Source organism: Triturus cristatus, chromosome 7 (genome assembly GCF_964204655.1).
Source record: "Triturus cristatus chromosome 7, aTriCri1.1, whole genome shotgun sequence".
NCBI lineage: Eukaryota > Metazoa > Chordata > Amphibia > Caudata > Salamandridae > Triturus > Triturus cristatus.
Genome location: NC_140590.1, coordinates 1,258,884,850 through 1,258,912,816, shown reverse-complemented (window position 1 = coordinate 1,258,912,816; position 27,967 = coordinate 1,258,884,850). Strand labels below are relative to the sequence as shown.

The 27,967-nt window shown below is 42.9% G+C and overlaps 1 protein-coding gene across 2 annotated transcripts in view; it reads right to left on the bottom strand.

Annotated features, from left to right (window-relative positions):
* The window catches only part of TRIM72 (tripartite motif containing 72), an 85,771-nt gene that overhangs the window by 45,693 nt on the left and 12,111 nt on the right, over window positions 1-27,967 (bottom strand). Inside the window, exons 1-3 of one of the 2 annotated variants that reach the window (XM_085618755.1) lie at window positions 19,856-19,994; window positions 14,849-15,270; window positions 1,301-1,396 (exon numbers count right to left, since the gene is read on the bottom strand). In XM_085618755.1, coding sequence (XP_085474881.1) covers window positions 1,301-1,396; window positions 14,849-15,241 — 489 coding nt within the window. In that variant the 5' untranslated portion in view covers window positions 15,242-15,270; window positions 19,856-19,994. Of the gene's footprint in view, window positions 1-1,300; window positions 1,397-14,848; window positions 15,271-19,855; window positions 19,995-27,967 lie in introns of those variants that run through there. The other variant, XM_085618754.1, reaches the window with a different exon arrangement.

Below are 27,967 nucleotides of genomic sequence, written 5' to 3'. Positions count from 1 at the left end.
AAGCCCACGGTGAGTAAAAAAAATGTCTTGAAGAGATAGCGCATCCGCTGTCTAGCCGAGACCTAAAAAGGTGTATGACTTCTACTCATCACCAGCTTCCAAAATTGCCAGTTTGGCATCATTTTACTCACTAGACAGCATCTCTGTCATGTGCATGTTGCCATATGGATTACTGGGCCTTCTGCAATAATCCCCTGCCTTTTTGATGTACAAGCCTACAGCACCGCTCTGCCCCTCTCAATAACTTAGTGTAGAGCTGCTGTATATATGTTTTAGTCCCACGCAATCCCCTCTAACTAAACTACCTATAATACAGAGCATCAAGGTAAATCCATACTTTTTTCCCTTCCTCAAACATAATAGAAGCCATGATATATTGCACAGGACCTGCAGAATAAATTGTGCCCGCCAGCTAGATGCCGTCATATTTTGCGTACCTATCTCTTATATCTCCTCTATCACACTGCTAGGCGCTGTGTGTTGAGATAAGATAAAAGCACTTCTCTGGTCACTCAGGCATTACCCGAAACGCTTCCGACATGGGATTACAACAAACACAGCACTACAACCATGCCCTACCCCAAAGTGTAGGATAGCTCCCATTTGAAAATGCACCTCTGTTTCTTACATAGCGGTATGAAACGCGATGCAATGCTGCAGTACAATGCAACGCCAAGGAAGCTTCACAAGACACCCTTGATAGTCCAAGGAATCAAATCTAATTGGCCCATCTCCAACAAACCTATTGTTAAGTATTCTGGAATTGTTGCACTGGATGATTCTTTAAAACCTGTCCTTTTACTTGTGCTTTTGTTACTGTAAACATATGTACCTTTATGATTTTATTTGTTTTTATTGTTTCTCCTTCCATTCTCATGTTATCCTCCAAATTGTTTGCATGATTATTCGAGTCCTGTGACTGTAGCGCTTTATACAGTTATCTGAAATTATGTTGCTAGCTATATCTTTTTATTATTGTTATTGTAAATCGCTTTTCCAAAGCCCAGAAACTCTGACCGGTGGTGTCCCTGCCATAAACATAAGTAAATAAATAATAATACCGTTGGTCAAATAGTGAGAAAGTTACAGTTTTCTGAAGAGTGGGCTATTACTGTCTGCAGCCTGTGAAAGCCCAAACAGCATGCATAAAACATAAAAGTACATTTAATTTAGTATTGTTAAGTTAAATGCCAACAAAGGCCTGTTCTGCCGATGTTTGGTATTGGTGGCGGCTGTCAGCGGGTGGGTTAAAGTCGGGTTGCCAGGGGACATGGGGAAGCTGCCCCACCCATGGACTCACCTCCACCTCGTTGAGCTGCCGGTCCAGCAGGGCGATGGTTTTCTCTTTGCGCACGCGCGCCTCCTGCAGGAGCACCTGTTGCTGAGGCAATTGTTTCTGAAACGAAATAAAAAAATTTAAAAAGGATTCTAGTGCATTCCAGAAGGGAGGGGTGGAGGTGGAAAAGAGAGTAAAGAGAGAGGGGAAATAGACAGGAAAACGAGAGCACAGCAGGTGGCAAATTCAACAAAAGGAATTAGGGTAAACAGAGGAGGCTAGAGAGCTAATACAAGAGATAAGGATAGGAAGAGGTGAGCAGAAGAGGGTGTCTAGGAGGCTACACAGGAGTAAAAACAATTGATATGAGGAGAAGGTCTCCGCTCTTAGGGAAGGACCAGCCCTAGACATCTTCAGATGCCTTGCCACAGATTTAACAGACTAACCCCTACCCATTCCAGCTCTCAGAGAAGACACAACACGACCCCTGCTACTGAAAGGTCAGTTAAAATACAGGAAAGATTAGAAGAAACCTTAGCAGGGGTAAGTGCACGCAGCTGAGAGGTCTGACAATGCATGGGTATGCCAGCTAAACGTATCTCGAAGGATCTAAAAGCCAACTGTCTGTCTCAATTGGTCAACAACTGGATGGGTCCTTAGGCTGGACATTACTCTCAACCAAACATAGACCTCTCCAGAGAACAGTGAACGACCATGCCTTGGGCCATGACTATGACTCAAGCAGTACAGCACCAGAGAAACCAAGCATCTAGACCTACCTTAGCCGGTCACCGCTCGCCCAATGTTTCATCTCGGAACTTAAACTAACAGCATCACTTAATAATCAGCATGAAATAAAACCTCATATCCTCACTGTGATTTCACTTCCCGTCTTAATTTGGTTGCCTGCTATGACATTGGGTCATCAATAACTTCATGTGGATTCTTGATACAACTTTGATTCCCTGCTATATATTGATTAGGTTTCCCTTCTATGTCTCTGGCTGCCTGCTATGACGTTGCGTCATCAATGCCTTTGTGGATCCTTGATACGACTGATTCCCTGCTATGTATTTAATAGGTTCCCCTGCAACGACTTTGATTTACTGCTATCTATTGATTATGTTCCCCAGCTACAACTTTAAATCCCTGGAATGTATTGATTAGGTTCCCCTGCTATGACTTTGGCTGCCTGCTATGACGTTGCGTCATCAATGCCTTTGTGGATCCTTGATACGACTTTGATTCCCTGCTATGTATTGAATAGGTTTCCCTTCTATGACTTTGGCTGCCTGCTATGACGTTGCGTCATCAATGCCTTTGTGGATCCTTGATACAACTTTGATTCCCTGCTATGTATTGAATAGGTTCCCCTGCAACGACTTTGATTTACTGCTATGTATCCATTATCTTCCCCGGCTACAACTTTAAATCCCTGGATTGTATTTATTAGGTTCCCCTGCTATGACTTTGCTTCCTGCTGTTTCTTGATTAGGTTGACTGTCATGACTTTGGTTCCCTGTGCTGTCTAGATTTGTTTGCCTGCCATGACTTTGATTTGCTGCTGTATCTTGATTTGATTCCTTGCAATGTCTTATTTTCCATGCTATGTCTTTAGTTTCCTGGGAAGTGATATGCTCCAGAGAAAGTCCTTCTTGCAGTGCATCTTTGTATGTGCAGGATGCCACGCCTCCTGTTAATAATCATACGGAAGTTGCTCTGCACTTTGTGGACATGAAGGGATACACTATTCCCTCATGGCTAATTCTTTGATGTGTTCCCAGGACTGAGGGGTCAGGTTGCTCCAGAATCAAAGAGGATAAAGAGAACCTTGGTTCTAACAAAAGAGTTGGGTCTACTCAGACTGAAGGATTTAGTTAACTCTATCCTTTTTTAACTGTATTAGTTGGACAATGCTGCAATTTAGTTCAGACTCTGCTGAGAATTGAGAGTCTTTCATTATAGTGTAGCTGTTTCATGCCAGATATGTTATTGATGGGTTTAATTATTTTATTGTCTTTTTCCAGTGTAATCTACTCAGTCCCATATGGTTAAATGTTACTTCCCTTTCATTCTCTGTTCCAAATCAATTCTGAGTATAGAAGGGAACTAGTCAGTTTGTTTGGCGTGTCACAACTGCACTTCATTCTTAACTCATTGCTCACTCTAGATAGATTTCAGTTTACTTCCCACTTCTGCTATGAAGCTCTGGCAGCTGCTATTTATGTGTTTGTATTCCTAGAGGGTTTTAGCTATTGTTTATTTTTCTCTAAGAGTTGAGGCTTTCGTCATTGTGTCACCATTTCCACTCTTCATCCAGTTACCATTCTGGACTAAGAAGTGGAAATAGGATACAGCAGGCCTTACTTTCTTTTTTTATTTTTATTTCAAATCATTTTTATTGAGTTTCAAGAAACGAACAAATAACTAATAGAAATACATTAACGAAAACACAAGAGCGAAAATGAGAAGTACTGACAGATCCTAATAATAATAACAATAATAATAAGTACAAATCATGCAAAATCAAAATAAATAAATAAATAGAAAACTACAAGTTACTCAAGTGCCAAGCCATGGTAGTCGCAGTAAACCCGCAGTGGCGTACAGGTGGGCAAACAAGCATAGTTCCCCCACGAGAGTTCAAAAAAGATACAATACAATATGTAGAACAAGTGTGTCAAGCAGGTACATTTTCAAAGTTGTGGAGGCAGGAAATACAATGCAGTACAGGAGTATCACCGCAAATGTAGCATACAATATGCATTACAGTCTGGGAACTTAGGTCGATTTTCACTGGGGGTCATATGAGAAAGATGATGCATCAAGGGACTTCCTGTGTGATTTACGCTAGGGAGAGGTATGAAGTGCGACATTATCTGCTCCTCTAAGGAAAGATAACTATTCTTGCCACATTCTAAAAGAAACTTCTTTGGAGCTTTTCCACTTACACAGTACAATTTTACATGCTAAAGTGAGCATGAGATCTATCAAGCATCGGTCATTTACATCTTCGATCTTAGGGTCCAAAGCACCTAGTATAATATAGAAAAATTCCTTTGGAGGAGCTATGTTGAAAGTATTGCTTATACACTCGTAAACCTTATCCCAGTATGTTTGTAAGGTAGGGCAACAGAAGAGCATGTGGGCGAGATTACCGACGTGAGATTTACAGTTCCGGCATGCCGGGCTCTCACTGAGATTAAGTTTAAAGATTTTCTCGGGTGTCCAGTATGTCCTATTTATTAGCATAAGTTTGGTTTGCGACAATATTGGAGATATTTTATTAGAAAATGGTGTGATATGTATTTTCTCCCAATCATTTTGGATATTGCTGGAGTTGGGTTCCGATTCCCATTTTTCCTCACATTTCATGTGAGATTTGCGAGGTTTAGGGGAAAGAAGTTTATATATTTTAGAGACGTGTGTCCTGACTTTAGTAGCTGTGACATCTTTGAGACTATCCACGGATCAAAGGGTTTAATGGAGCGCATCAAGAGGAGAGATTTTAGCTTTAGGAATTTATGAAAATCCATCGGTTTTAGCCCATGGCGAGCCTGGAGGGCGGAAAAAGGTAATGGGAGTGTCCCTATAAAAAGGTTTTTGACTAGATTTATACCGTTTTTAGACCAATGTTCCCAATGGAGTGTCTCTCCATCAATCTTCAGGCTCGGGTTGCACCAGAGAGAGGACAAATTGGACCTCTTGATTTTTAGTGTGGAGAAGTGTTCCAGCCGTAATAGGGCTCTCTTAGTATTAAGCAAAATGTATTTTGAGTGTGGGAGATAGGATATATCCATGGTGAGGAGAGCAGGTAGAGGCATATCGTTGATGATTGACCTTTCTATATCTATCCAGACTGGGGAGTAGTCAGTCTGAGGGATTAGCCAGTTAGAATCTTGTTTGCAAAGATACGCTGTTTGATAGTTCCTAAAGCTCGGAAGGCCCAGACCACCTTTCTCTTTCGGTAATTGGAGTTTCTTCACTGATATTCTGGGTTTCTTGCCTTGCCAAAGGAACGTGTTGAAAAGTTTATGGATTCTATTCAGGAAGTCATTTGAAAACGTCATAGGTAGTATGCTAGCTAGATAGTTAACAAGAGGAGTAATCATCATTTTTAAAGTCTCAGCTCTTCCCCACCAAGATAAAAATGTAGGTGACCAACCATTTAACAATGAAGAGATTTTCTTGGGGAGGGCATTCTCATTGGTTTGGAGGGTGGTGATCAGATCTCCTGTGAAGTCCAATCCCAGGTATTTGAAGCACTTAGGTTTCCACAGGCGACCCGAGTCACCAATAATTTCTTTACCACCAAGGTTGTTCAGGAGTTTTACCTTAGTCTTGCCTTTATTTAATTTATACCCGGATACTGCAGCAAAGTCTTCTCTTGAGGCCATGAGAACAGGGATAGCAGCTTCCGCATTCTCGGAGACAACTAATACGTCGTCAGAATAAGCAGTTATTTTGAATGTACAATTACTGAAACGTATCCCTGAGATCTGGTTATTATTCCTATAGGAAGGGTTCAATTGCAAGTAGAAATAGGGAGAGGAAAGAGGGCAGCCTTGTCTTGTTCCTTGTTCTAGTTTGAAGGAAGATGAGAGGCTGCCTCCTGCGCGTACCCTGGCCAAGGGATTAAAATATAGTGGCATTACCATACTCGTAAAATTCTCACCGAAGTTCGATTTATCCAGCGTTGCTTTCAGATAGGCCCAATCTACTTTGTCGAAAGCCTTTTTGGCATCCAAAGTGATAGCAACTGTTGGTGAGTCAGTAAGTTTGGCTTTCTCCAGGACATGAGCTAGGATGCAGGCATTATCACTAGATAGTCTGTTTTTAAAAAAAACAACTTGTGAGGGATGGATAAGTTTGGGAAAAAAATTTGGAGGCGTTTGGCGAGGATCATTGCATAAATTTTGAAGTCTAAGTTAATTAGAGATATCAGCCTATAATTTTTGGGGAGTGTTGGATCCTTCCCCTCTTTGGGGATTACTGCTATAATGGCTTCTGCTGGCATCCCATTAATTTGTCCAGAGTTACTAAATTTGTGTAACAAGTTTAAAAGTGGGAGAGTAAGTGTTGAGGACAAGCATTTGTAAAACTTAGCATTAAACCCATCAGGGCCCAGAGCTTTCCCAATTTTGAGGGACTTAATTGAGCTTTCGATTTCTGAGGCGGTGATTGGGCTATTGATTTTGATTTGTTCTTGATCTGAGAGTGCAGGAAATGTCCATTCTTTTAGATATTCTTGTGTTTTTGTGCTGTCCAAATCCTGGTTCTTGCTATACAGAGTGCTATAAAAATCCTTTAAAATGTCTGCAATTCTGTCAGGATCCGAGTGAGCTAAACCTTTTTGCTCTATTAGGTTCTTAATCGTATTCTTCTGTAATTTAAACTTTAAGTATGAAGCTAAGCTCTTCTCTGCCTTGTTGGACTCACAAAGCTTGATGCTCTTTTGTTTACTATCCATATCCCTGGTCTGTCACTGAGTATTTTATTATACTCGTATTTCTTTTTCACTATTTTGTTCCGTCAGGAAGAACTTCTCAGAATACCTGCACTTGAACGTCAGTCACTGAGCCTTCCCAAGCATAAGCCAGCCTACCTCCAACGTAGGGATCTGAACTTCTTCCTGACTTACATAGTGAGGAGCAATCTCAGGTATTGTTAAGGAGCAGCACAGTGGGACTTGACAGAACTTCGTTGTGGTGTCCTTGTGCTGCTGCTAAAACAGTGCTGTGTCATGAAGATTGTGATATCATATGGAATGGAATTGAGACTGTGCATCTTTCACAAGAGAGTTTGATGATTTCCACTAAAAGTTCCCCTGGAATATTTGTAGGATTTGACAAAGGCAAACTACAGCAATATGTGAGTGGAAGAAGAATCAAAGGGGTCTCAGAAGCAGGCGAAGGTTTTGGCAGGATGTGATTCCTAAGCTTGAAGGCTTTGTGCAGCATGCAGATTATGCTCCATCGCTTCCAGAAGACAGGAGGTTTTAACGAATGTTCCTTCTGACTGCAATCCACCTTATGTCTCTCATCCTTATATGGAATCTCATCACCATCAACGACACCATACCCATGACCACCAAACTCACACTATCAAAGGTTCATCCAAAAGAAAGTAAGTCTGAGCCTCCATCTTGTCCAGAAAGGTCCACATAATTCTTACCCTTCCTCCAAAGTCATCGACAACTTCTGGCTTTTGCCAAATACTGAGAGATGTTAATTAGCATAATCCCAAGATAGAGAGTATGTGCATTTCAGCATGGGACTTCTGCAGAGTATTGTTGCACTTGGTCTCTTTGTTATTAGAGAGGAAGACACTGCTGTAAGTAATGTAACTGGCTAGAGCTAGATAGGAGAACTTGGTCCCCCTGTAGATAAGTGGGACATCCACTTTAAGACGAGCCCTTTGTCCTGGACGCTCCATTCAAGAAAAGTCAGATCTTTCTTTTTGGTGTAAACTGGGAGCTTAGCTGAAAAATTGAGATTACGTGGGTGGAAGAATAGCAAGTCACTGGTGTTAGGTTGAGCTTCTTCAACTGTCAAGTCAAAATTCTTTTTCAAATACAAATATTTCAATATCACAGGCATGTCTTTCTTCAGTGTACCTGGAGAGGACTATGCTGCTTTTCTTCTCCGTCTTCTGTGATTCTTGTTACTTTAGAACTTATTCCAATGTTTCTCTCATTAGGTCCAATGTCTTTGCTGAAAAGGGAGGTAAAGTCTCTGAGAAGAGCATTGTGTTCTCTCTTGTATCTGGTCCTTGTCATTTGCCATGCTGCTAAACCAGAGGATAAATCCATAACAACAGATCAATTTCCCTTTACCCTGGTGACCTCATCTAGGGAACATCACCATGGCCCTACAGAAAAAGAAGAGTCTACCACAAAGATGAGCCTAAAATCTCCAACCCTTTGAAATGCCGATAATGGTGGAAGACTCACAAACCAAAATGCCCCTCAAAGTATCTACTTGGTATTGGCTTGCCGCATAAGCTGACATTCTAGATTTATGCATCACCTATGCCAGACGTATTCCTCACTCATGGTGTCCTACCAGTAGAAACTATCTATGTTTTCATTACAGGGAAGACTGAAAGTAAGCTCCTACCATGATTCAACATGCTACCTACATTAGCCATTTTATTTACCCACAGTCAACTAGTCCTGCTCTACAAATAGCAAGGCTCCTCACTAGGGCACTCAGCAGCCATTTGTGACATTCTCAGGAGTATGTGGCATTATACAAATGTGACAGTTCATGGATGAAAAAGTAAATATGTGATTTTCTTGGAGTAGAGAGATGACAGACCTAGGCAGAACCCTAGTATCCTAAACTATACTCTTAAATTGAACAGCACGCATTGCAATTAGCCCAGCTATGCCAGCCATCGCTGTACCTAACCTACCTACCTACCTATCTAGCCTTATTATTCCAATGCCTGAATCCCAACTACTAGCACCTGAACTGCATCAACACCCAATGAAAACTGATAATTCGGTGGATGCTGCTCAAGTGGCCCAAGTATGGCAGATAACGGCTCATGGCAAGCACACGCTTCAATCCATGTCCGCTCAGCCCTCGAACAATCTCAAATAACGACAAGCTAGTGTTGATAGCACCAGGCTACAGAGTGATCTACAGCATAAGAATAAACAAAGACAAGCTGAATTGCTAAAGATATCCACCCAAAGAGCACCTTCCAGTGCCCTACTGCTTTTACCGGCCACCCTCCCTGCCAGTGGGGACTAATGACAGGATACGGATGGATAAGGATAGGAAGGCTGAAGGCATGATCCATTGTGCGGACCTAGGACACATTCCCCAGGCTCCTGTTCACCTTCTGCGACTATCCATATTGCTGCATCCATCTTCAAATGCCCACATCATAATAGTGCCTAGGCCTGTGTAAATTATTCTATTTTTGCAAAAATGTGGAAGAAAACAAATTCAACAAAATGCTTTTTTCCTGGATTGCTGAAATTTTGCCCATTTGTAGTTTTTGGTGTATCATGGTGGTTTGGGGTTCTTTGCCACCTTTCAAAGCAGCATTGAGGGTAGAAAAGACCAAAAAATCTGCAACCACTGCACAATTCTACAAAATCGTGTTTGCAATAAATTTGTGAAAAAGTGACAAATCGTTTCCGTGGGCAAAATGTTCCCCATGGCAGATTTTGCGCTTTACCAACATGAGGTACATTTAAAATAATGGGGTGACCTAGTGCCTCTCAAAACCTGAGTGTGCAAGAATGTGGAGAAAGTTATTTCTGTCGGGTAACAGAATTGATTCTAGGTGTACTCAATAATAACCAATACAAAACAACAGTACTCAAACCTTTCAGTAATAATCAATGAAAAGGAAAAAAGAGAATGGACAAAAAACATGAATCAAAGACACACCAAATGTGAATCAATTAGAGTCTATATTTAAGGAAAAATCATATATTTTTACATTTTATGGTGTCGAACTGACATTGAAAGGCTGTCAGAGTTCGTGAACATACACTTTGTTCCAACGGCGCAAGTGCTTTACTGAAAAAAGTGCTAACAAAATGTGCTAAATGTGAACAGGATATATACAGTGCTGTAAGAATTGTTGAAACTGATCATTCAGAGGACATCCATCCCTAGGTACATGAAGCTCTGAACCTCTTGAGATTTAAATTTTCATTTCATGTGGGGCGGAGAGAGTAGGGTCAGGATTATCGCAAGTACGTTGACGTTTCGACCCCATAATGTGTGTGATTTACTAATAGGCACAGAAGGTCTTCCTCTGGACAAGGCGATACAAGGGACAGCCAGAATTAATGGAGGAAAGGTCTTCAGGGAATGGACCACCGTTGGTTGGTCTCAAGGGGCAATAAATGAAGAAAGTTCCTAGATGGTGATAAATTACATCAAAAAGGCAGCATGAAACCCAAAAGCGGTCTTAGGATGCTTGTTTCCGGTCCAGGGAGGACCTGGCTTGGCAGTTCGGGCTGGACTGTTCCCATGAGGCACAGGGTCAAGACTGATTTGCATATGGCCATGTCTAAACTGGGGTGGCGTGGTGAGCAAAAGAATGATGGATTTAATCCAGATCTCTTGACTGGGGGCAAATGTTTTGATTTGTTTTGCATTCCGTCAATCAATTGTGTGTCTTTTGGAATCAGGGAAGGCAGCTCTGAATCGCTGACCCGATTAAAAAAACAGAATAAGGCCAATTTGGTCCAGACTCATGACATCTCTTCAATACAAACTACTGATGGAGGTGAGGGACAATGCATGCTTCCCATTCTAAAAACAATGGGAAGACAAGCACTGGTAAATCCAATAGGTCTCTCCTATGCAAGAGCTATTGGTTTTGGCTATGTCTTTTAGACATGTTGTATAGCAGCATGGCTGCATACATGCTAACAGACCCAATTTAGGTGGGAGACTCACGATTTTTAAACCAAAAATGGCTTTATTATAATAATTATAGCTGTCTGTCTCCTGCTTGAAATTGCCTCTGCTTCAATAGAAGTTAAAGGGGAACATGCATTCCCAGATTTCTTTTTAAAAAATCTCTCACTTTTCTGGTCTAAAATGTTGCTGTGTATGCTGCTGCTCAGCATGGCTAAAAGTTAGTGGCATGGCGCAGAGTAGAGTGGCATAGAATGCCATATGGTTGAGTGGCATAGCGTGCAGTGGTTTAGAGTAGCACAGTGTGGCGTGGAGTGGAGTGGCATAGCGTGGAATGGCATAGAGTGGCATATAGTAGAGTGAAGTAGAGTTGTGTAGGCTTGAGTGACATAAAGTACAGTGGAATAGAGTGGCATAGAGTAGTGTAGAGTAGAATAAAGTGGCCTAGAGTGGCATATAATATGGTGGTGTAGAGTAGAGTGTAGCGGAATAGAGTAGAGTAGCGCAGGCTAGAGTGGAATACAGTAGCGTAGAGTATTGGCGTAGAGTGGCGTGTAGTATAGTGGAGTAAAGTACAGTAGCACAGAGTGGTATGCCGTAGAGTGGACTGGTGAAGAGAGGAGTGGCATAGAGTGGAGTGATGTGGCATGGAGTAGCATAGAGTGGATTGGCATAGAGTAGAGTGGCATAGAGAAGAGTGGCATAGAGTGGTGTGGAGAGAAGTGGAGTGGAGTGTCATAGGGTGGCATAGTATAGGATAGAGTAGAGTGACATAGAGTGGCATAGTGTAGAGTGGAATTCTGTAGAGTGGACTGGAGGGGCGTAGAGTGAAGTGGCTTAGAGTAGACTGGAGTAGATTAGAATTGCATAGAGTGGAGTATAGTGGAGTCGTAAAGTACGGTGGAGTGGAGCAGAGTGGAGGGGAGTAGAATAGAGTGGAGGCGGAGAGTGGAATAGCATAAAATGGAACACAGTAGAGTGGATAAAAGTGTCAGAGAGTAGAATGGAAAGGGGTTGAGTAGAGTAGACTATAATGGCCTAGAGTGCCATAGATTGGAATGGAGTGGTGCAGAGTAGAGTGGCGTAAAGTGGAGTGGTATAGAGTGGAATGGCGTAGAGAAGGTTGGAGTGTGTAACGAATAGGAGTGTACAGTAGAGTGGAGCAGAGCGGCATAGTACAGAGTGACAGAGTAGAGTGGAATGGCATAGAGTGGAGTGGAATACAGTAGATGGGAGTGCTATAGAGTGGAGTGGCATAAAGTAGAGTGGAGTGGAATAGAGTGGAGGGAAGTGGCACAAATAGGAATGAGGTAGAGTGAAGTGTCATAGTGGCAACCTCACCTCGTTTTTGATTTAACAGACAATAATATTGCTCCATGTATAATAAGAATGTAAGCCACATGTATGATACATTTGACAGCTGACTTGTCCCTTTGTTCACTAATGGCACAGGAGTGGGTTTCATTCCATATTTAATAACTATTACTTTTCATAAATAACTCTCAATGCTGTGATATATTCTAATGTACTAAGCTGAGTCGCTTCACCATGCGAAAGAACCACCTTTTGAATTTTGAAGGGAATGTATTATATTTTTGCTCTTTTACATGATGTTTGGTGTACGACATACACTCAAATATTCTCGCAATTTGGCTTGTGCACGGGCTCTTAGAGTTTAGGATTTGATTTTCCTGTAATTGGTTGTCTCGCCCACCTTCAAGAACAATGCAAGGAGAGAGAGAGAGACAGAGAGAGTGAATTTGTGTGTGTGTTTTTAGAAAGATAGCTGAGAGGATTCATGTTCCAGTCGCTGAGAACTTTCTGTAAGCCAAAGGTCCTAGATTTGAACCTGAGTAAAATAACTCAGTGGGGTTAAGAGACTGTTGCAGAGACAACTGCTAAGCAGCAGATCAAAAGTTTAAATCACACTAATATAGTTCATCTGGTTAATGCCATTGAAGTGCAGATCTAAGCAAACCCTGCAGGTCACGTGCTTGAATCTGACTCAGACCGCTCAGGGGATGAACTTGACTATTCTAGAGATCTATCCGTAACCTTCAAGTACTGGGCGTCAATCTCAGTGAGATAGCTCAGTGGGGTTATGTGGCTTTTGCGAAGATATTCTTTTAACTTGCAGTTCGCAGGTCATAATTATGGCTCAATCAGCCTTTTATCGTTGCAAGGTCGAAGAAAGTAGCACCGCTGAGTTTTGTGCCAGCAAGACCTTGATGTAGGCACTAACAGAAAATTCAAATTGATTTGTGTCTTTTTTCAAAATAATAATAAAAATATTATTTATATTAATACTACCAATGGAAGGAGAAGGTGGATTAGACTACGCATTGAGAAGGAGCCAAGGAAATTTGATTCCAAATCTGAACTGAATGGCAATGATTTGTGTCAGAATGACAGCCAAGAAACACTGATCAGAAACAGACTTGCTTTTTATACCGGGAGGGGCTAGTGGGCGAGGGGGCAGTGAAAGAAATAGTCCCTCAATCACGTGCAGCAGGCACACACTGATTAAGTTGAATAAACCTGTGCTTGGTCCATGCTCAACAGAAAGAAATGGAAGTGACGTCCAGCATATGTTGGCCAATTAGGAGGCAGCATAGTAGAGTGACAATGATGAAAATGAATAGTAAGCAACGGGCAGGCTCCAAGCCCTTTATTGTAAACAAGAACCTCACAAACACACAGCGCATGTGAGGTGCAGGCTCGACCCATAGAACTGTCAATTACTTTATATGATGATCAATGGGATCAGATACTGAAAGGACACAATTTTTCAAAACAGGCACAACGCAAGGAATTACTTCATAAGATGCTGTATATATGGCACCACACAGCCTACAGACTACCCCAAATAGATTTGACACCGCCAGACACATGCTGGAAGGGGTCTAGGGAAAACGGATCAGTCGTTCATATCTTGTGGGATGGGCCTTTGCAAAAGAATTACTAGAAAGAAGTTCTGAGCAACATCCGCAGAATAACCAGATAAGATTTGGCCAGATGCCCTTGAGTCATACTGTTAGAAGCACCTTCTGAGAAGACCTGTCCTTAGCATGGTGCTAAAGGGAAAAACAATCTCCTTCTTTCTCTTGGCAGCAAAGCAGACAATTCTCACACTCTGGGGGAAAAGAAGAGTCTGAATATAACATGTGGTTACCAAAAGCTTGTTTCCTTTTTGGTAAGAAAAAGGCTTCTGAAATGGAGGACAATGCGAAATAATATCAGAGATTTTGTCGAGGTGTTCTTCGGTTATTTATGCAGGACTGCTTCAGTATTATTTGGCCAAACAGACTGCAAGTCTCCCAACTGAAAGGCACCATGAATTCAGGAAAAGGAGCCTCTGGAGAGTGGGGATGTGGACTTCATTCAGAAACTTGATAAGATTTACCAAGATTGAAATAGCTTGTGCGCTGTGGTTCTATGGGTGGGAGGGCGGGGACGTGCATCACAAAGGTTGAAATGTATTCTTGGGTAAAATGCCAATAAAATTTTTTTCTAACTAAAATGATTTAATTCATATTTTGACACATGGGTAATAATGGGGTGCCCACGTGTGTTCGTAATCTATCGTAAATGTATATCCACTTAACAACCTAAAACGGAATGTATAAACCCAGTGCTTAATTTGAGAAGGTGTCTGCAGGTGGTGGCACTCATATTTTTGGAACCGGTACTAATTTTTCCTTTTCGAGCATTGACACCGAGCAGGCAAGAGAAAAGCAGAAAGGAAGAATGAAGGGGAGCACAAACAAACAGGAACATAGTGACTTTTTTTTACAACAGTTTTACATCCGTTAGGTATTTTTTTACTATGAATGCACTGCATTCACAGCCCTCAGTCAACGTTCTAGCATTTGATTAAACAGCCTTTGCTTTCATGAGGAAGCAATAAAAACAAAGAGCTCCGCAGTGCTTAATTTGTAAAATTATAAATGCCAGGATCCGAGGTATTAACGGGTCACCTCACGCTTCCCTCCTGAGGGTTTATTATTTTCTTAATTATATTGAACACCTTTTCTTATTTTTGAGCTCTGCTCTGATTTACGCAGCGCTATCATGTGGTAGACTGCCATAAATAAGTGCTGGTGTTTAGAAACAAGTTCCATTGCTAAGCACTGGCAAAGACAGGCACAAATTAAGCACTGGAGCTCCGAAAGAGTAATACCTTCATCTTCTGATGGGCTTCCGCTGCCTTGATGATGTTGTGGCCCTTGTGTTTTCCCAGCGAGGCACACACCCCGCAGATGACCTGTTTGTCCTGCTCGCAGAAGACGCTCAGGGGGTCCATGTGCTCCTCGCAGTGGTCCCGGGGCACCTGCTGGAAGCTCTCCACCAGGTGCTGCAGTTGGCGGTTGATCTTCAGGGACTCAGCCCGGGTCAGGGCATGGCAGGTGGGGCAGGCGGTGGTTTGGCCATCCTCCTCCTTGGGCAGACCGTCCAGGCACATCTGGCAGAAAGTGTGGCCGCACTCTGAGGTCACCGGCGAGCGGAAGAGCTCCAGGCAGATGGGGCAGCTCAGGTCCTGGTGCATGCCCTGGATCAGAAGGGGCTTTGACATGGTGGCGGTGTCACCTGGGAGCCGTCAATCTGGGAAGGGAAAGATCAAGGAGGACAGGTCAGCAAAGGAATCAGGAAGTGTCCATGTGCACCACAACATGAGACAGTATGTAGCAGAGTGGACGCGTCACCCCATGTCATTACAGACATTGTTTCTATTCATGGACCTTCATGTAACAACCTAATGCACTTTAGGCCTTACAGTGACGTTGTGCTTCGCTTCTGCTAATGAGACTAACACACCTGAAATTGATGATTTAAAAGTTTAAAGCACAGGGCTGAAAACAAGTTCCAAAATGGCATGGGGTGAGGTGGTCACACTAGAATGTAGGAGCCCGCCCTCGGAGATAGCCTTCAGTCTCCTCAAAGAGAAGAAGTTCTCAATGACTCACTCAGTACTTTAAATAATCAAGAACATGTATTAACGCATGACACACACAGCAAACTAATCCATCCTTCCTGTCGGAAGAAGGGGGCATGTTCAGTTCCAGGCGTGATAGCATCAGACAGATGTATGGAATTCAAGGCCCAATCAAGAGTATTGTACCTGAATACTATTTTTCAAGTATCGTCCTAAAAAAGAACATAGCCATAGTATTAACTAACAGTAAACCATGAATGTAAGTATAACGATAAGTACTCCACATATAGGCATCTTATTGATATTTATGTATTTATATAGGCTGGAGCAGGCCTGGCTTGGCTCGAGGTCTTCTTGGCCCCTCAAGTCGAAAACGAGTTTGCCATGATGCACCAAGAATTATAAACAAAGCGTGAACCTTTAGTGTTAAAAAGGAGAGAAATAGGCCGCCATCTGGGGGGAGATTGCATAATGTGAATACAGAAAACCTGCGACCAGTCCTGCCCCCCCTACTTGACCAAATTGTTTATTCGTATACAACACAAAGCCTCCATTTTCTTCGTGATCACATATAAGAGCACCAATATGTGAGTTGAGGGTGTGCGCTGTAGATAAATGATCTAATGTATTCAGGTGAAACACTTCTGTGTGTTAAAGCAATGATAAGGCTAACTTATTTTCATTGATGTTTTTGCATGATTTACCTGCCAATTTTTTCCAATGCTCGGTTTGTGCAGGGGTTCTTAGAGACAGAGCCGACCCTTGGCTTGATTCTGACTCGACTCTCCCTATACATTTTTTGCTCACCCATCTCTATTACCTACATGAAATTGCGGTAGTTGATATGCCGGCTACAATATTTTTGTGGGACAATATTTTTGTACTCAATATTCTGACAGCCGCTGCCCATCCTAATTGGCTGTGGAGTCACGCCCCCTCACCTTTGGCCACCATAAAGAATGTCTGTCAGGATGAGCAAAGGTCAGCCTGACAGACACACTTTATTTTCAGGCCAGGCAGTCGGGAGCTAGACATGCACTAAATGTGCAGACTCCTGGCTGCCTGAGCTGATCTTTGCTGGCTGAAGAGGTCACACCTCCTTTGGGCGTGACATCTTCAGCCTATAAAGCACCTTGAGGCCTTACTCCTCATGATGAGGGGTTGCGTCACTGATTGCCTTGGACCTGGACACTTCAGTTCTAAGCCCTGAAATGCTTACTGTTTACTGTCAATCTCTGACACCTCATCACAGAGAGGGTGGGACCAGCAGTCTTACTGACCTCATCTCACTCGGTGATGATTGAGGGACTGCTGCCTTCCCTCATTGGCTGATCTAAGTTCTGCCAATTAGGGAAGTCAGCACTCCCAACCCTACTCGGACCTCCGAGGCAGAGCTACACAGGCAAGTATGATTGTATTTTTAAAGTTTGGTACCTGCATAAATATATGGGAGAGAATTTTGTTAATGGATGTGTGTGTGCATGCATGCGTGAATGCATGAGTGTGAGTGTTTATGTGTGCGTTTGTGCCCCGACCGCCCCATCCATGCTAATAGTACATGCCACTACTGACTGCCTCAATTTACTGCTGCTGATACAATCTGCAAAATATTGCTGACCACTTCATAGATTAGGACTCCGGAACGTGTTATCAGTGGTAGAATTATGAAGGACTGTACAGGAACTGTGATCTTGGGTGAAATTGGGAGAGTGTCACGTGGTGTAGGTGTGGGGCAAGAGGCAAAGTATATTGCAACTATTGTGCTGCCCTTTCACCTGAAGGCAACTTCTTGTGAAATAGTTCGCCATCCTACATAAATTAATTGATATGTTTTTATTTGGTTTGACTGTGCCATTTGAACAATCAGCAAAATGTGACAAGCTTGCAATTTTCAATTACAGACACCGAACATTCCATGCTGTCAGTGTACTGCTGGGAGAGAGCTGTTACACTAGAAGTTGAACCTTTGATATACAGGTTACACTGAGATCTCTGCAGTAGGTTTGTTTATGCACTGATAAACCTTGCTGTATTTGGAACACGTGAGCAAAATGACACATAGCTCTCTTGTTCTTTGAGATTTGAAGCTTTAGATTACAAGCTACACACAGATGTCTGCATTAGGTGCATGCACTCACAGATCTCTGACTGAGATTAGAATCTGCGTCACATATCTCTCTGGTCAGTGCATTGACTCACTGAACTGCCTATCAATAATTAGAACCAGTTGTCTTCAGAATACATACTATAACATAAACAGTTTATTTTATGCTGTTGCTTTAATTTTAATTCTGTTGGCCTCTTTGAACGTTTCCCCTGATTTCTTGTGTTTTTTGCTCACATGTAACCTTTTATTGTTTTCCTCTTGCTGTAATGTTTTCTGTTCTACTGGTCAACCCCTGTCTGCTGTGTTCTAAGTTAAAGCTAACACCCTTCATTGTTTTCTTTAGGTTTGCTGGGTTTTTTCATTTTCTTTCCACTTTTGCCTCCCAGTTCTAAGATAATTATATATTAATATATCTGTTCAGACATTAACCACAAAATCATATCTATCTACTCGTTTGTCACGAAAATGTAGAAACTCATACCGTGGGCTGCACAGAGGTAAAGGTTCCCGCCGCCTGCGGGTCAGCCCCCACTAGTGTAAGACACACAGAATCGATGCTTTTGTCCTCTTTTTTTTTTATAGAAAAATATGAAATGTACATTTGCGTCCTATCCAAATTGTGGTTTTTTTCCATTCGTTATTCCTAATGTCCCCTAACAACCCCCCTCCCCCCCTGTCCTTCTTGTCTGGCTTCCCAGGTCCCTGCCCATTAGGATGGCCCACTGTGCCCATGCCTTAAATCTTCTCTGCGCTCTTCCTCCCAAACTGTATCATTTTTCCTCCCCTGTTTCACATTTACGACATGGTTTTCTCTCTCAGTTTTCTTTTTCTCCTCCCTGACTCTCTCATATTGCTGTACCACTAACCCTGTCACTGTGCTATAGCAAATACTGGTTGCAAAGCAGGGGCCCTTTGGACCCTGAAGACCCACCCTTCCACCTCTTAACTATGCCCACTGGCAAGAAAACGGATTGGAAGAGTGTGTGTGTGTGGGGGGGGGGGGGTGGTGAGTACTCCAGAGCCGCCCCCTGCTCATTGACAGATATAGCCAGTGGTTAATTTGTCAAATAAAAAGTGCCGGGGCTAACAGGAGAAATGTGCTGGTGCAAACTGCCTCCTGACTAGAGCCCTGGCACTCATTTTTCTGGAGAGGAGTTGGCCTAATGGCTAAAGGTGCTGGTTTCGGAGCTGGGGAATGGGTTCTACTCTTGGCGTGGCTTGCTCAACATACTGTGATTTTGTAGAAAATCACGGTCCTTCCAAATGAGTGTGTCCTTAACTGGTGCTATAAGCACCGCTGCTGAGCACCGGAAAGCACCTGCTCAAATTAAACACTGGATATAGCCACCCTTTCCTGCTGCCCATGGTACATGCCAGGGGCCAGGGCCGGGAGGGAGAAGCGCGGCGTACTTATTAGCATGTTTTTGGCTAGGTAACATTTGGGATATTTTTTATTAGACAATAATGCTCGAGCCGCAGGTTTTCATTTGCCATTTGTTCAGAGCTCATGCATGATACAAATAAAGGGAATCCCGGCTGTCAGGCACACTGGCATTACAGGACCAAGCACACCGTTCCAAGGCATTCTTCTAGAGATGTAGTATCCCAGAGGGGCATCACCCCTTGCCAACCCTCAGGCATGGCGTCACCCGTACACACACCTCATGGCCCAACAGACATGTTCCCCCCACCGTGCTAGAGGTACAAGGAACATCGAACCCATATGGCCTGACCGCCAACCCCTCACACCCGGCATATACTACCCACTACATGCAGAGAATTTGCTTCAGCAACCTGTCGCTTCCAAGCACACTACTGTCCCCCTCAGGCACTGTCCCATAAACAGATAGTGATACAGGGCACTGCCAGTCTGTCCGCTCTCTTTTTTTGTTTTGTTGCATATTTATATAGCGCGAACTCGACCCGAAGGTATTGGAGCGCTTTACATAGCACCGTATTTACATTACACATTCAGGCACGGGGAGATTAAGTGATTTGCCCAGAATCACAGGATGTTACCACACATGCACCGGAAGTGTAGGCGCACCCAGCATGTCCCTCGCGCGCATGGGGTCATTCAGTTACAGGGGCACTGCAGCCCACCCTTCCCGAGTCCATGCGCGCTGCCAGAAAGGTCATGAGCTTACGTTGGTCAGCGGGGCCACCTCAGCCGAGCACTCCCTGCTCCCTGGGTTCTGTCTGGAGGTTAAGAGTGCTGCTGGATGCTGCTGCGGAGGCGGAGTGGGAGAGCTGCCTCGTCCCCCTCCAACGGCACCTGGCGGTGGGATGGGTGGGAGGGGGCTGGCAGAGCTCCTGGAGAGCGTCCATGAGGAATGCGTGACTTGCCTAGCCGGGCCTCACAAAGTGACTATATATAGAAGTGAAAGTCACACTGGGGAGGTCAGGCACGGAGGTTCCCAGACAGAGAGCAAGGCGTCTGATCCAAACCCGCGATTGTACGCAAGTCAGAGGTGCTCAGCCTGCTCGGACTCAGACACTCACTGTATTTATTTACTTTAAACACTGGCAAATGCATTTAAAGAAAGCAAGCTAAGTGAAATACGTCGTGTCTTTGTGTATATTTTTCCAAAGGCCTCCACCCACTGGTCACCATGATATCTAGGGGAGCCAATTGCAAGTTTGGCGGTCCATCGGTCCGCCAACCCCCCACCGGCGGTCCGACCACCGTATTATAAGTTGGGTGGTCTGACCGCCATAGGACTGCTGCTACTGCCAAGGACCTGTGATCCCTGGTGGTCTTGCAGTAGTCTGAGGCCTGAAATATGCTGTCGGTACCACTGTGGCACAGTCAAGCATATTACAAGTTTCTTCACCGCCACAGTATTTATGGCAGTGAGCTCGCCATGAAAAGTATGGCAACGAGGAAACAAAGGGGGCCCTACAGGGTCACCTGATCCCTCAGTGCCAGGGAATGCAGGGTTGTGCCCCCCGTATATATGCACCCCAATTCCTGCATGGTATGGACCTAAAAGTCCATGCTATGTAGGAACGTGCTGTGACAATCTCATTGAAGTGCCCTTCTAAGGCTCAGATATGAGCCATTGAAAGGCACTGCCATGGGACCACTACCACAGGTTCGCCCACCAGGATTAAACTCATAACCGAGCGGCGGTCTGATTAGGGGTTTGGTGGTGTGGCAGCGGGGCACTGGCGTGGCGGCCCGCTGCCACACCGCCATTGTAATCATGCCCTTGGTCACTTAGCCCCTCTTTTAACTCTCTGAGTTTGATATCAGGCTGTCTGCACGTTCACATGTCTTGTCTCACACCGCGTTTGTGTATTTATTATCCTAAGGGCACATAAGTGCTTGACATGTGTAAGGAAATGTCTCTTTTTGCATGGTCACACCCAAACATTTGGACTGATGCTGCTGGGTTTTCGGTTCTGGAAGTGAACTGAGACCTGCCAACCAGGCTCCAGTCCCTTTGCTCCGATCCTTTACAGTATATGTTTAATTGGCTTCCCCAATTGGCATAAGATAACCTACTTATAAATCCCTCGTTTATGGTATTAGTGGTATCCAGGGGCCTGTAAGTTAAGTGACCCTCGTGGACTGAAGCACGAATTTTGCCACCACGAGTGTGACAAAGCAAAGTATGACTCTTAGTCTGCCACTGCAGGCTGGTAGAACAGTTTTAAATTGCTATCCCAACTTCGTCATTTAAATTAATAGCGAAGCCCAAACCTTCCTTTTTAATATATATAATAGACCCTATGGCAGGCCAAACGAGCCCTAATGGCGTAGTGCATTATTTTGAGAAGAAAGACATGGGTTTTTCCAGGTCCTGACAGTAAAAACGCCACATTGTTGTTTTTACTGTGGAAGGGCTATTAGCCCTATTAGCGACTATGGAATTACACACTGAAAACTCAGAAGTGCAAATCAAATGAGACTACTAAAGTTGGTACTTCGAGGTACCAAATTAATCGTCGAATTAAACTTGAATTGTTGCCTCAAGTTGAATTTAATTGAATGTAACTATTTTACAAATGGCACTTTAGAAAGATGCCACTTTGTTGCCCAAAGTTGTACAGTAGCCGCTTATGGTTCACACAGCTTCTAGATATCCTCAAGACAGTCTGCTGCCCTCCTGCGGAGAGATGTGAACGACTTTCAGAAAGAGGGCAAAGGACGTGCCGAGGAAAGAGGTGTGAACTCCTCCTGGCAGGAAGGCCGGAGTAGGGGTGGGCCCAAAAGGCGAGCTTCACAGGGGAATCCACCTTTGAAGGGTAAATAGTAGTCACACTAGGAAGGGGCAGACAGGCTCGCAATCTCAAGCAGAGAGGGTAAAGCTGTTGCCTAACCATTTGTTCAAGGAAAGTGTTGCCCCCAGGTAGCCACACCTTTGGGTTGGGCTATGGAGCACTACACAGAGCGAGAACGGCCTCGCCATGTTGGAGTGGGCAGAATAGTGCACTCAGGGACATCTAAATGACAAACTTCACAGGAAATCCTCATCAGTTTGGAGGCAAACTTGTAGCCCATTGGCTAGTTAGTCCCACAACCCTGTAGGCTCAAAGGGGGCATAAAAGTAGCATCCGTGGCACCCAGACATCAGATCATTTCTGTACTGGAAAGAGGGTAAAAAAGTACAGCCCTGCTGCTCCCTGGACCCAGCAAAGAGAGGCTGCAACAAAGACTGGACTACACCTGCTGAACCTGTGGATTAGCAAAGAGATGACTGTGCCTGTTGTACCCTACTTGTGGAAACTTTGCCAGACAGAGAAAGTGGCGCCATGAGTCAGTTAGCTGATCCCTGTTAGAGTTACAGGGCCACAAACACTAACAAGCCTCTACCCTTGAGGGCCCAGCGTCAAGAAGCCTGACCACTGCTGAATGCCCAGGTGCAGCATATCAGACCAAGTCTTGACCCTCAAAAGTTGACCCAGAGTCTGCTGGACTCAGGAGAGTTGTCAGAGTGCAGTTTGGTCACCCAGCAAGAACGATCGACCCCTGAGGCTAAATTAACTCCCTCCTCCCCTCCCACACCCAGGTCAAGCACCATGGGGTAGCTACAGGAAGACTCACAGCACTGGTTCAGCAGCCTCAACATATTCAAGCACCTTCGGCATACTGTATCCCTTGCATCAGGACCACTTCTTTGACTTCAATGGTGGTTTGACCTAAGGACTTGGAACTGGACTGGAGACTGCTAAAACTAACAGGTAACTACCTGCGCCGAGCCACAGCCTCCCAGGACTGAGCTAAGGTTTTTAATTGGACCTTCCTGCACCTGATACAATTTGTGTCATTATTACACTATGCGATCACACAACCGCACCATATGATGATCCATATTTCACACAACATGCAATGAACTTCAGTGCGCAACAGAGGGTAAGTAAGCTCTATGCAATGCAATGAGAGTGAGCAGAAGAAATGCTCCACTGTCTGAATGCATTACCCTGGCTGGGTGGGCTCCCAACGAGGGCTCGCTAGGTCACACCCACTGCTCAGCTGTGCTGCAACCGGTCTGACCTGTAGTTATAGTTAATTAGCGCATTAGTCAATGTGAGCTGTGTTTCTCTCCTATTTTTCTAATGTAGCCGAAATACACTGCCCCCAGTTATTCCTCCCCACTTTAAATTTCGTTTGTAGGCTTTCCCTTGGGACCTTAATATACATTTAGGTTACTTGCATTTACATTGTATTGTTATTTATTAATTTAATACTGTGCAACACTGAGGGATACAATCCAGCTTAAACAGGCTATAATAGCAAATACAAAATAAATAAAACTACATTAAGAGACCACTACTTTAAAAGCATATATGTGTCTATATATATATATTTTTAAGGTATAAAGCATAAAAATATACAAAAAAATCGAAAGAAAAATATTAAATAAATTACAAGATTAAATAAATATAAAAAGATTACTGAAAATATTAAAAACAAAATTATACAAAAAATATACACATATATATATATATAGGGAATTGCTCCGAGGCAAAAGGAATTGCAGCACAGAGACAGGCTACCTAAGAGAACAGACTACCATGATACAGAGGTTCAAGGACCGAGGGTACCCCACTTGGGTTCTTAGAAAAGCAGTTGAGAGGGTTAAAGCAGCCAATAGGGATATGATCCTCCGGAATCCACCTGACACAAGCAGTACTGATGACCTGGATAACTCAGACACCCGCATGATTTTGACATACAATGGGCACTCTGACCAAATACGCAAGACGTTCACATGCAACTGGAATATTCTCAGGGGTGACACGATCATATGGAACTCTTTACCCACACAACCTAAGATAAGCTACAGGAGGGGGCACAATCTAAAAGACCTATTAGTACATAGTGATCTTTCCAACGACACAGACGAAAGACGAATAGATCTTCAGGGCTTTTGCCACTGCAAGGCCTGCGGGAACAGCCACATGCAGAAGGAATTTTGGAACAGTAGCACCAACAAAATGGTGAGCATTACGCAATTCCTTACATGTAGCAGCACCTACGGTATCTATGTACTGGAATGCCCCTGTAAACTAAGGTATGTAGGGAGCACAACACATATGGCGAAGAAAAGAGTTCTCGAACATATGAGGGCCATTACTAATAGAGATCAACCGTATCCTATTGCACGCCATTTTGAGGCCAAACATTTCTCAGATTGTACGAAACGTTCCTACTATGCTATCGAACAAGTAATTCTTCAGTATGAGAGGGGGCAACAGGACATTGAGGTTTAGGCAACGGGAGTCAAGACACATCATAGGGATGGGGACTCGACATCCGAATGGCCACAACCTCGATGAGGAGATGGCCATACACTTACAGACCGATTAGTCCATGTAGAAAGGATCACCCCTGAGTGAGATGCTAATGTATTTCAAATGAATTTTTACAGTCATGTGGTAGTATGAAGTCTTGGCAACTTGAGTCATATACTTGCAAACGATGTGCTGGTATCAATCTGTTCTGCACATACACACAAATTTATTTGTGTTATGTTATTTTATCTACACAGGAGGAAAGGAAGGGACTATGTATCGGGCCCGTGACACAAGGATCCCTACGCTTTTTTTCAGCTGCTTCCCAGGGAGCAGATAAGATCTCACTCAATTTTAATCTTTTTTGAATATTAAATGATTTATCACATATTGGTTTGTTTGGGGAGGAAGTGGTGCACCACCGCGCAGACGAACATGAACATATGCGTACTGGTATCACAAGGCAGCTGATGGGAGGCATAAAAACACAGTCCCTCCCACTACAAGGGGTCCATCGGGTTAGCGCTAGGTTGCCATGGAGATTCATCAGTACTATCAATGAGCACAACATAAGAAGCACATTCCAGGCAACACGACATTGAAAGATACCACATGCCACAAGGCAGATATCACAGAACACCCCTGCGACTGAGACGCACCACATGTCCCTACGGGACAGGCAAATATGATTCAACCCACTAACCAGGGTTAAAAACACAGGAGACACAGAAACGCAATCGAGAAGGTGTAGGGCGAGCGAGGGCACCAGGAGTCATGACCAGACCTGGAGCCAAGCACCTTTCCCACTAATTTGGGATAACATGACACTAGCTCACACATATATGCCGCAACACAATGGGTAGACATACCTATCGCCACTCTTCGGGGAAGTTCAGCCTTTATGCACTACAAATCCCAGAATACACCGCATGCGCTAACCTAACAACGCGACCAGGCACCAAGCGAAGAACTTTCGCAAACATCATGTCACACTGTGTCATGCTCAAAAGTACGAGCAGTGGAACTTTGCAAATGTTGGTTGGCTTAAGAATGCAATAACACGCTTTTATGTATGCATTGTATTAACACTATGCAAATTGAAAAATGACGCCCAAAATGGACCTTTAAGTCCTATGTTGATGCCCATGGGGAAGAAACCGGAAATGTATGTAAACCTGTGTTGGTGGGCAGAACGGTGTGTGAACAAGCCCCTTGAGGGTGAAACGCGTTACGTCGGGTTTATGAAATTAATAACTCCCTTTGAATGATCCGTGGTTTTTGGTGATCTTTGTAAAATGTTCCGAGTGCACGATTGGAACTCCGTTCTTACCACAATATATATATATATATATATATACACAGATATTATATACACACAAATACTAGACAAGTAATAAAATTTACTAATAATAATCATAATAAATATATTTAAACATCATTAACAATTATTAAAATCTGGGAGTGATACATACATCATACCCACTCCAGTCTGTGCAACAGTAGGGAAAGCATTGGAGGTCAGAGGGGTAACATTTACTATTCCCACTCCAGTCTGTGCAACAGTAGGGTAAATGTTGGACTCAGGAGAGGTAAAAGTTACTATTCCCACTCCAGTCTGTGCAACAGTGGAGAAAGTGCTGGACTTCGGAGGGGTAAAATGTACTATTCCCATAACAGTAGGAAAAGTACTTCACTTCAAACACATAACATACAAGAAACATAAACTTTTTCATTTAATAAAAATATAAAACTCTTAATATAAACTTTATAAATTAACCAAAAATAATTAAATAATGATTAACCAATTTTTTAAAATTAATTATCAATTAAAACAAATTGGACAATTATTTATAACTTAATTAACTTCCCACACTATGCCCCCCAAACCTAGCAGCCCACACTTAAATTATAAGATAAATAAATAAATGTAACACAATTAAAATAATTATTAGCTAATTAAATATTAATACTAAATCAACAATTAATAAATGGAGTATTCATGTTAAGTTAATTAATCAATTAATAATTATGCATTAATTAACATATTAATTAATTATTATCGTCCCACACTATATACCCCTGCAAGCCCTACATACCGCATCTAACAATTAACTTAAAAAATAAAATTATTAAAAAATGTATATAATTAATAATCAATTACATAATTATTAGTAAATTGTTAATTAACTGTTAATTAAGTATTAATTAACATTTCACCCTATACCGCTACAAACACAGCAACCTGCACCTAACAAATAACATAAACATGTAATTACACAATTTACATAATTAATAATCAATTACATAATTATTAATACATTAATAATCCATTATTAATTAATTATACTTAATTAACTTCCCACCATACACCCCTACAAACATAGCAACCCGCTATGACAACATAAATTACTATTATAATTAAATTACAAATTATAAACCACTTAACATTACAAACCAGATTTAAAAATATAATTCACAATTATGCAAATGATCATAACCCCCAAAAATGTAAATATAAAATAACACACATAAAGATAATTAAAAAACTGTTTTTTTTACAACTATATTATTAAAAACTATTTTTACAACAACTATATTCTTGGAAACGATATTATTAACCTAAAAAATCTATATTCTTCACAATGATATTCCTGCATTACAATATTGTTGCAGCACGATATTTCCCCCTAATATTTCTGCATGCGATATCTCAAACTCAATATTTTGTCTGAACACCAAATTCTGTTCAGACATGTTTTGTTGTATGTTAGTGTATGGTGCTTGCTATTATGGGGGGCATCATTCTCAGCCAGGTGACATATACATTTAGTTTTTTATGTGGATATAAATGAATTGACAATATTAGTCCTGCATTTAAACAAGCATTGGCAAAGTCAATAGTTTTGGTGTTGGTTCCAAGCATTTAGGTTTTGCCAATGCTTGTTTTGATTTCGCCATGGTTTTTGCGATACGTTACTGTAGGTGGAAGCTGCCAGGCCCATGTCAATGTAAAAAACAAACATTAGCTAAAAGCATAAATATTTTTGGAGTCTTAAAAAGCACATATTGCAGAGTATTCCCTGGCACTGATGGGAAGTACTTTGGGCCTGATTAGAATGGCGGTCGGACTTACGTCTCACTGCCACGTTGGTGGGAAACGGGACTGCCTAACAAGCTGTAGGCGGTCCTGCACCCTGAATCACGATGCGATTGCCTTCAAAGTGGTCTCAAAGTGTATATTTTGTATTGGTGCTGCGGGCCACAGCACATGCTGCAGCACAAAATTTTCATGAAACGGTGGGAAGGGACATTGTAATCCCTACGGCGGTCCCTGGCATGCCCTGCCAATTTTGTGGAGATACAAGTCACTCCGACGGACCAACGGGTTCCTTGAGCCCGTTGGATCCGTGGCGGTCGGTCTCTTCGACCGCCAACCATCCCCTCACCATCCTAAAGTGGCGGGCGGTAATCAGTATTGCGTTGGCGGTGAGACCACTACCGACGGGCTGTCGGTGGCG